The 9,931-nt window shown below is 35.3% G+C and overlaps 1 protein-coding gene across 1 annotated transcript; it reads right to left on the reverse strand.

The window, feature by feature from the left end:
• Positions 1 to 7,713: 7,713 nt before the first annotated feature.
• Positions 7,714 to 9,039, reverse strand: LOC147806518 (uncharacterized). Its single transcript, XM_087149659.1, has one exon. The coding sequence runs from the start codon at positions 9,037 to 9,039 to the stop codon at positions 7,714 to 7,716; it is 1,326 nt and encodes a 441-aa protein (XP_087005785.1).
• Between the last annotated feature and the right edge of the window lie 892 nt (positions 9,040 to 9,931).

Raw genomic sequence — 9,931 nt, forward strand, 5'->3', positions numbered from 1 at the left:
TAAAAAAAATTAACATTTTCTACATAAAAATGAAAGCTTCACATTGCGTTTCTTTTTTGTTCGGTATCAAGCTCATCAATTAAAATAAATGATTTCACTTTCTTTAAATAAAATCTAACAGTAAAAAATTAGCAAATTTAAATCAATCATAAATTGAAAACGCTGTAAAAGTAAGTTGATTAGCTTGATTCATCAGAGAGACCAAGACAAGTATTTTGATGTAAGTTAGGAAATAATTGTAAATTATTTAGAGACAAAATAATAATACATGAATGTACATTTTTATTTTACTAAGATGAAACTTTAATTTTTTTTAAAAAAAATTTATCCAATTCAAACTGTTTTTTCTCAAACAAAATTTAGAGATATCAATATAACAATTCTGAAAACATTTCATCAAAATCCACCAGCACTATATGAAGAGTCATCAGCTTTTAATTTCTTTTTAGCAGCGAAAGTTCCCCCCCCCCCTAAATTTCGCTTCATTTGGCTAGAACGCCGCTGATCTCTCCGTTGAGCTATTGCATGACTATATGTATGAATATCAGGATCACTCTTTGATATTTCCAAGGCTTTCACATTCCCTAAATTGAAAGTTTCAACAGCTTCACACACTGCTATCTCCAATCTTGTGCGGGAAACAAAAACTTCTTTTGGGCACTTTCGCCAGATGCAGCTATGTACGCTTTCATTTTTGTTTTGGGTTTTTCCCGCAGTACATCTGGTTAGTATGCTATCTGAAGCTAGTCGCTGGTACACAGGCATGATTTTTTCAACGACTAGCTGAGAGAGTTGCATTTTCATGCCACTATGAGATTTTGGGGGTTTCGCCTTTGGCATTTGCTCGTTGAACAAAACACCAAGACGATTCCCCTACAGGACACAAATTGTGGTTACTTTTTTGGTCAGTTGAGGCACAATGATGAAGACTGGCATAGATTGCAGTCTTTACCAAATCAGGAACATTGTCTTTTATTGCCTTTCTGTAGTAGTTTTGTAAGCGAACTATACTTTTTTCAGTTAAGTTTTAAAATCATTATCTTGTAATTAATTAAAAATTGCTTCAAAACTTTTATTCAATTTCATTCAATATTTTTAAGCTATAGCAAAAAGCAGCTACAAAATAATCCTCAAATTAGGACAGTGTATGTTCTACATTTACATAGCTGTTAGAGGACCAATTCTACTCTATTTTGAAATAGTGAAAAATTCTTTTGATTGAGGTATTACCTATGATACGATAAGAAAACTTAAGTTTATATTCAATTCAATGCTACTTAAACTTCGATTTCCGATAGACAATTCTTCGTGTAGGGGAATTTATTTATATTATGCTGAATATATCCTATTCAATAAATATATACTATATACACTAAACAGCCTAGAGGAGAGAAAAAAAACCAAAAAATTGATAAATTTTTATTTTTTGGTACTTTTTTGAAAATTCGATATTTGTCTTAAATTTCATTTATACACAGAGAAATATTAATTTAAGAATTAAAAGACTACTTTAAGAAATAAAATAGAGACGTACGAAGAAAGACTTGGAAAGAGAGCTCATCTTATAATTGCCATACCATAAACCTTCGACGCATATTAATCAGGCCATTGTAATAAATAGAAATTTATTATAGTTTTCTTCTTCTAATTACATTTAAAGAAGGGTTTGTGACTATTTTTTCTAATGGATCTTTTTTTTTTTGTTCTGACGTCCACTGGATGCGGGATGACTCTTGAGGTAGTAAACCGGTCAGCCTGGATCCTTTAGCCTGGCTGAGAGGAGAGATAAAAAGGATTTGAAGAATGGAACTAAGACGGTACCGCTGAGGGAATGATGAATTAAAGCCGGAGTCGCTGGAGGAATGGCTAGGTCGGAGCCCCTGAGTATATTGAGCAGGAGTCTTGAGCAAAGTTAAGCCGAAGCCGCTAAGTTGAAAACTGAAAGTGACGAGCTGAGTTCCGGAACCGCTATGTTCGTATCTGTTTTCTGTCCCGAGCGTCTCAGTGCTGAAAGTCTGTTCTCCCCCAAATGCTAACTGTCTTCCTATAGAAAAGCCCAGAATAGCTTGAAGTCATGTCTATCAGAGAATGGAATGTTGACCGGATCCACGAGTCTGATGACAATACCAGTGGGCGTTCCAGGGATTTGGTCCGTATTTTGATTTGGATTTATAAACTCTTAAGTTCGATTTTAGTACTGTTTTGAAAAAAATAATTTACTCTGACTTTTAATTGCTTTTACTAAATTTTAAGATATATATTTGAGGATAAGCCTTTTATTTTTTATCCTGTTTACGAGATTCAGAGAGTAGTGTGTTCTATATTTATAATTGAGTTTGGTAGATTTTAAGATAAGTGTGCTTTTTTAATTGTTTTACTAGATTTGAAGTAATAGCATGTTGAGCCATAGATTTTTTATTGCATTTTTATTGAAAATATAATTTGGTGTTGATAAATATTAAACTAGAAGTAAAGTATAAGATGGATAGGTGTGATTGATAGCATTTGGAAATGTTTGGAGTGTGTTTTTGTTTAAAAATTTGATTTTTAATATAGTTGGTTGAAAATGTTAAGTGTTTCAAATAATTCCTTTGTTGATTTTCTCGGTTGAACCTGGGTAACTGTTATCAAAAGTAGTTTATTGATCAAAGCATAATAAAAGTTGTAAAAGATAACAGTACACCTTACAATTTTTATTTCGTCGCACCTACAGACTGATTCTAGATGTCGGAGTTCTACAGTTATTAAGGTTTATGCCATTGAACTATTTTTAAAAGAAATTAAATAGATACGTACGAAGAAAGACTTGGAAAGAGAGCTCATCTTATAATTGCCATACCATAAACCTTCGACGCATATTAATTAGGCTTTATCATTTTTATTTCGTCGCACCTTCAGGCTGATTCTAGATCTCAGTTCTACAGTTATTAAGGTTTATGCCATTAAAATATTTTTAAGCGTTAATTTATCAAGGGCTTAATACTGGATTTGAATATGTATTTTACCAGGTTAATGCACAAAACAAATCAAATGCATTACACCGCATACGCGCGCGTAACGTACCAGGTAAAATACAGGTCTAAGTATGATTTTATCGGGTACAAAAAAAATTTAAATACTACAACTTTTAAGAACTCATCTCCCCTTAAACTCTTTATTTCCTTTGACATTCGTTCACGTGCAAAATTATTTTGTGATTTATAAGTTCTGATAGAAAAATGGCTGCTCAAATTAATTTCATTAAATCTTCAAGGGACAAAGATATGCTCAACTATAAAGATAATCATTTTTACTTTCATTCTTCGTATAAAGATGTGCAGTACTGGGTGTGTATGCGGAAAAAGACTACTGCGTGTAAAAATAAAGTTTCTGTAAGTAACGGCAGTATAGTGAAAGAAACTGGATTTCATAATCACTCTGCAGATTCAAACAAAATTGCAATTTGTACAGGAAGTGAAAACGAAATTATTGCAAAATCCAGAAGTGCCTGTCCCAAAGATGTACAAGTGAGAAAAATATATCCTATTTCAGTATGCTCTAAATGATATGTCATATTTGTATATGAGATGTTAATATAACATCTACAGAGGTCTGTCTAGATTTTTTTGATAGGTACCTATTTTGTGAAAAATTAGACATAATTTGTGAAAATTAAAATTTATATTAAAGCATCAACACAAAAATATGGATATATCGTTTCTTGTGGTATAAAAGAATAAAATTTTAAGAAACAGTATTTTGAAACTACCGTTTTTCCTAAAGTTGAATTTGTGAAGGTATCTCTAAACGGTAGTAAATTTGGCCTGAACAGACCCCTTATTCTAGAAAGGATAAATAAAATATAGTAATTGTTATGTGAAAGTGCGGACAATGTTTATAAATTTACATAACTTCACTATCATTTTTGAACATATTTGGTAATTCTTTTTTTATAATTATTGAAATTTGATTGGTTGGTTGGTTGATTAAAGTTTATTGGCACAAGAGCCAAACATGGCTATACTGCGCCAGCCACTAGGTTAAAAAAATTATTTTATTTTTAAAGCAGAGAGTAAAGTCCTATTTTTTTAACAAACGTAATAAGGTTGTGATGTATAGGGTCACCGATTAAGGATTTAAGATCAGGGCAAGAGTTGCCAAAGAGTTTGTTCCTCAAATGTTCGAATCGTTTGCAATTGGTTAAAACATGCTTAATAGTTATGTCGACTTGACATAGAGAACAACAAGGTGCAGGATCAGCAGTCAGTAAATGTTTATGGGTGAAACGGGAATGACCAATACGCAGTCTATTAATTATAACTTTGGTTTTGCGATCAACGGATACTGATTTGTGGTCTTCTAGAGAGGGAAAAATTTCATGCATTTTATTGTCTTTTTGTTCGCTCCAGTGTTGTTTCCAAGCCAACTGTATTGCAAACTTACATATTCGTTTCAGATCCAAAGGTGTTACGAGTTTCCTGCATACGTTTTGAGTGGTTTTAGCCGCGGTATCAGCGCGGTCATTTCCGTGTATCCCAACATGGGATGGTATCCAGCAAAAACGAATACTGTATTTTTCACCACATAATTTTGTGAAGCAACTCTGAATTTTCTGTAATACGGGGCTTTTTCCAATGTGGGAAAAGCTTGAGATGAAACTATAAGAGTCTGTATAAATAATCCACTTGCGGTAAGTTTGGTTTGAAATAAAATTAAGTGATAACAAAATAGCATAACATTCCGCAGTGAAAACTGATGAGTCATGATATAACTGTTCAGATATAGTCAAATTTTCAATGACTACACCGCAACCAACATGATTATCGTGCTTAGATCCATCTGTAAAAATCGGTTTAAAATCAATATAATCATTACGATGTTCATAAAATTTTTGAATAAAAACACTTGAGCTCGTGCCAGTTTTTTTAAAATTATTAAAAACATCTAAAATCCAAACTGAAAGATCAACCCAGGGTGGAATTGTCTCTGTATTAGTAAAAACATGGAAATTTAAAATGTTAAGGTCATTTAAAATGCGGATGATTCTAATTCCAAATGAAGGAATGTAAGAGGGCCGTGAAGAGAAGTGAGTGATGCACTGTGGGTCAGTAATACTTGAGTACAGTGGGTGATTTGGACTCGATTTAATTTTAAAATAATAATCCAATGAAAGTTTAAGACTACGAAAATGAAGAGATGGCTCAGAACACAACGCATACAGACTTTCAACTGGTGAGGTTCTAAATGCACCTGATGAGATTCTAAGACCTTGATGATGGATGGTATCGAGATATTTTGAAACAGATTGACGAGCTGATGAATATACAGGAATGCCATAGTCTAGTTTCGAGCGTATAACTGCACGATAAATTTTAATCATTGAGTCCATATCAGCACCCCAGGAACAATTTGTGAGGACTTTTAGAATATTTAGTGATTGAGAGCATTTTTTCCTGATGTAATTAATATGTGGCTTGAAGGTTAATTTAGAATCAAAAATCAGTCCCAGGTATTTTGTTTCTTCGAAAACCGGAATGACGATGTTATTTAGAGTGATTTCGGGATGGGGATGAAGACCACGTTTGCGGCAGAAATGCACACTATGAGTTTTCTGAGATGAGAAAGTAAAACCATTTTCATTTGCCCATTTTAAAATTTTATTTACAGCCAGTTGCATTTGTCGTTCAATGAGTGACATATTTGTTGATCGGCATGAAATGCGGAAGTCATCCACAAATAACTCGCCATAAACTGAAGCAGGAAGTTGATTTAAAATGCCATTTATTTTCAAAATGAAAAGCGTCACACTTAAAACACTTCCCTGGGGAACTCCCTGTTCCTGAGGGTAAATGTCAGATAAAATTGAATTTATTTTTACTCTAAAAGTTCTGTTGGATAAAAAGTTTTCAATAAAATGAAACATATTTCCACCAATACCACAATTGATAAGATCCCGAAGTATTCCGTAGCGCCAAGTTCTGTCGTAGGCCTTCTCCATGTCAAAGAAAACTGAAACTAAATGTTGATTTTTTAAAAAGGCAAGGCGAATATCAGTTTCTAATTTAATTAAATTATCAATAGTGCTTCGCCCTCTGCGAAAGCCACTTTGATGTTGAGTAAGGCAGTGCCGGGTTTCAAGGAATTAGATTAAACGTCGATTGACCATTTTTTCGAACATCTTACAAAGGCAACTTGTTAGTGCGATAGGCCTATAACTTGAGGTCTCTTCGGGATTTTTTCCAGGCTTGAGAATGGGAATCACAAACGCTGTCGACCAGTTTTGGGGGAAAATTCTATCAGTCCATATGCGATTATATAATTGCAGAAGCTGGTTTAAAGCTGTATTAGGTAGATTCTGTAGCATAGAGTAGTGAATTCCATCGGGACCAGGCGTTGTTGAATGGGTGTTTTTTAAAACATATTGAATTTCATTAAGTGTGAAAGGTTTATCATAATCATTGTTTGAGTTCTTAGGCATTAATTTAATTTTTTCACTATTTCTTTTTGTTGTGGCGAATGGTTCTTGATAACCAGATGAGCTAGAGACCTTAGCAAAAGCATCGGCGAGAGCATTTGCAATATCTGGAATGTGCGAGATAGTTACATTATTACTTTTGAGGATTGGGATATTATGCTGAGTGTATTTACCGGATACTGCTTTTATTTTATTCCAGATAATGTTGGAGGGCGTATTATATGTTATGGAATTAACGTATTTTTTCCAGGATATATTTTGGGCGTTACGTCGGACTCTACGAGCTACGGAGCGAGCTTTTTTAAATGCTATGAGGTTATCAATAGTAGGGTGTCGGCGGAAAACTTGCCACTGTCGTTTTTGTACCTTTTGGGCTTGTTGACAATCATCGTTCCACCACGGTTTTGGATGTTTCGGCAATTTATGTGATGACATTTTTGTACTTTGTTTAGCTGCTTCAAGTAATGTGTCTGTGAAATATTCAACTGCATTATTAATACTAGCTTGATTTATCAAATCTTCTTCGACTTGTATGCATGATGTAAATTTAGTCCAATTTGTGGTGTTCATCTTAAGTCGAGGAGTTCTGGGAATTTGGTAATTATTGAAGGCGGTATGAGTAAGTATTAATGGAAAATGGTCACTATTGAAGAGATTGTCATGCACATGAAATGACCAGTATGGAAGTTGAGATGGACAACAGATAGCTAGATCTATGGCGTGAAATGATCGTGAAGGTGCGTGGAAATGAGTGTTTTCTCCTGTATTCATAATGCATAAGCGATGATCGTCAATAAATTTCTCAATTATGAGTCCTCTACTATTGGAATCAGAGCTTCCCCAAATAGGGCTATGGCCGTTAAAATCTCCCAATATTATAAAGGGTTGCGGAAGTTGAGAGATCAAGTTATCTAAATCAGTTTGAGACACGTTATCTCGAGGAGGCAGGTAAATGCAACAAACTGTAAGCAGAAATTGAATGGAAATTTGAACAGCAATTGCTTGTAAATGAGTGTTAATTGTGATTGTATGGGATGGATATACAGTGGAAGTCATGATCATGACTCCACCGCAAGCTTTATTATTGTCTGTATTGTCTTTTCTAATTATATTATAGCCGCGAAGTTTGGTTGTTTGATTTGGCTTTAAGGAGGTTTCTTGAATACAAATGCAGCATGGTGCGAATTTATTAATAATGTCAATGACGTCGGGTTTCGTAGAGTTAAAGCTTCTGCAATTCCAGGATATTATTTTGGCCATTACCTTTTAATTTTAAGTTTTGTATTTTGCGGACAGAGGTTTGGTGGATTATCCAACCCTTCATCGATTTGCATTTGTGGGTTTGGAAGTTCATCTGCAGTATTTTCATCTGTGCTCATTGCATCAGATTGGGAACATTTATGTTCTTGCTGATCTTTAGATTGTTTTAGTTTGTTTTTATGAAATCTGTTTTGCCTGCTTTTTGGTATGTATTTGTGTTTGGAAACTAATGGAGACTGGGTTAGTTTCTGTTGTAGTACACTTACTAATTTTGGTGTCAATTTCAAGTATTTTTGTTTTTCTGAAGTGCTTTGTGAAGGTGTTATAGATTTTTCAATATTTTGTGTTTGTCGATGAGATTGGGAAGATATTGTTTTTGATTTGCTAGCTGTTTGTCTTGGTGATAGAGTTTTTAGTTTTTCATTATGTGGCTCTGTTTCATTGATATCATATTGGATGCCAATAGATTTTGTACTTTTTGTGTTAGAAACTGCGGCAGCATATGAAATATTTTGTCGGGGCTGGGAATTCAGGAATTTAGCTTTAGCTTCAGTATAGGATAAATTTTGTAATACCTTTATGTTTAGAATTTGTTTTTCTTGTTTCCATTTCAGACACTGACGAGAATTAGCAGAGTGTGGTTCGTTACAGTTTATGCATTGCTCAGGGAGTGTACAGGTTTTAAATGTATGATTAGGTTGACTACAACGCGAACATGTTTCTTTTCCTCTGCAGTTGTTGGTTGAGTGACCGAATTTCTGGCACTTATAGCAGCGCAATGGATTTGGTATATATGGTCTCACTTTGCAATTGATATAGCCTACTTTAATGTCGGTAGGTAGCGTGGCTGAGTTAAATGTCAAGATTAAGTGTTGAGTACTTATAATGTCATTGCCTTTTTTAATAGTTATATGGCGAGCATCGATTACATCTTGATTAGAGAGTCCTTGAACAATATCAGTAACAGAAAGGTCTTGAAGAGATTTAACAGTGATAACACCTTTGGATATGTTTAGAGAATTATGAGGAGTTACAATGATAGGAATATTGTCTATTTTATTTGATTTCAGAAGAGACATAGTTTGCTTATTTGAAACTGTTTCGACTAGTAAATCGTCAGATGGCATTTGACGCACATTTTTCGGATTTCCTATTTGTGATTCTAGAAATTTTTGTACTATAAATGGGGACATGGTGGAGAGTTTCTTTTCTGATGAGCTAAGTATTAAGAATCTAGATTTTGCAGCATCAAAGTTTGGACATTTGGAAAGATCAAATCTAGGTGGATATTTGTTGAGACTGGGTGAAACACCTGTTGAAACCATAGCAATAGATAATTTTCGTCTGAACACTCTCACGCCCACCACCGAGCCCAACAAGGGGGGTAGAAACACCGGCTCTGAACACCTCAGCCTCGGTGCTCTGCCCAGAGTAGTGTCAGATATAGTACTACACCAGGGGAGTGTGTATCCGCCAAAACGATCAAAGTTCAAGGGCACTCTCCTTATGCAGCGCTAGTCCCTAGCAGGATGCTAAGCATGTCCTACCAGCCAGTTGAAAGGGAGGGGGACCTAACCTCCTTCCACTCGTCTACAGTGAAGCTCGGGCCAAAGAGTACGCAGTCTACCAACTCCGAGATTGAAATGCCCCCTTGGGCGCCACACTCGTATGAGCGAGCAGACAGGTAGCTCCAGGCTCCCGTTTTCCACCTTACGAGACGCAGCACACGGCAAACGTGCTGGTCAGCAAAAGCTAACGTTGTTAGTCTGTAAGCTTTAGAGAAAAATTGGTTACTTAAAATAAATAGGTGAAACATGATAGATCAGGAAACCTGACAAAAACAGTAAAACACAAACAAAAATCTGAAGATCTGTAAATGATAAAGTGTTTTTGAATGAAATGAAATAAAATTCGCTCACTAGGTCATTATAAATATTTGATAAAAAGTCGGAAACTCAAAACAGGACCGTCGCAAGAGAGAAATGGAAAAATGCTCAGGTCCGGCTCGGGGCCCCGGGTGCGCCGTACCCGTCACACAAGGGTGTGCCCCTGGGGGGTATTGAAATTTGAATTGTAAATGTGACCTTCCTTAGCCAAGGTGTCCGCACACTCGTTACCCTCAATATTCATGTGCGCCGCCGGTATCCATTGTAGCAAGCAGGATTTCCCATTGCCGTGCAAGCCTTCAAGTATGACATTTATAGTAGAGGTGACGTT

This window comes from Parasteatoda tepidariorum, chromosome 8 (genome assembly GCF_982258835.1).
Source record: "Parasteatoda tepidariorum strain Cologne lab strain chromosome 8, Ptep-v5.0, whole genome shotgun sequence".
NCBI lineage: Eukaryota > Metazoa > Arthropoda > Arachnida > Araneae > Theridiidae > Parasteatoda > Parasteatoda tepidariorum.

Excerpts from the sequence above, each read along its gene's own strand:
- LOC147806518 (XM_087149659.1), bottom strand. The coding sequence starts at position 9,039 with ATGGTTTCAACAGGTGTTTCACCCAGTCTCAACAAATATCCACCTAGA.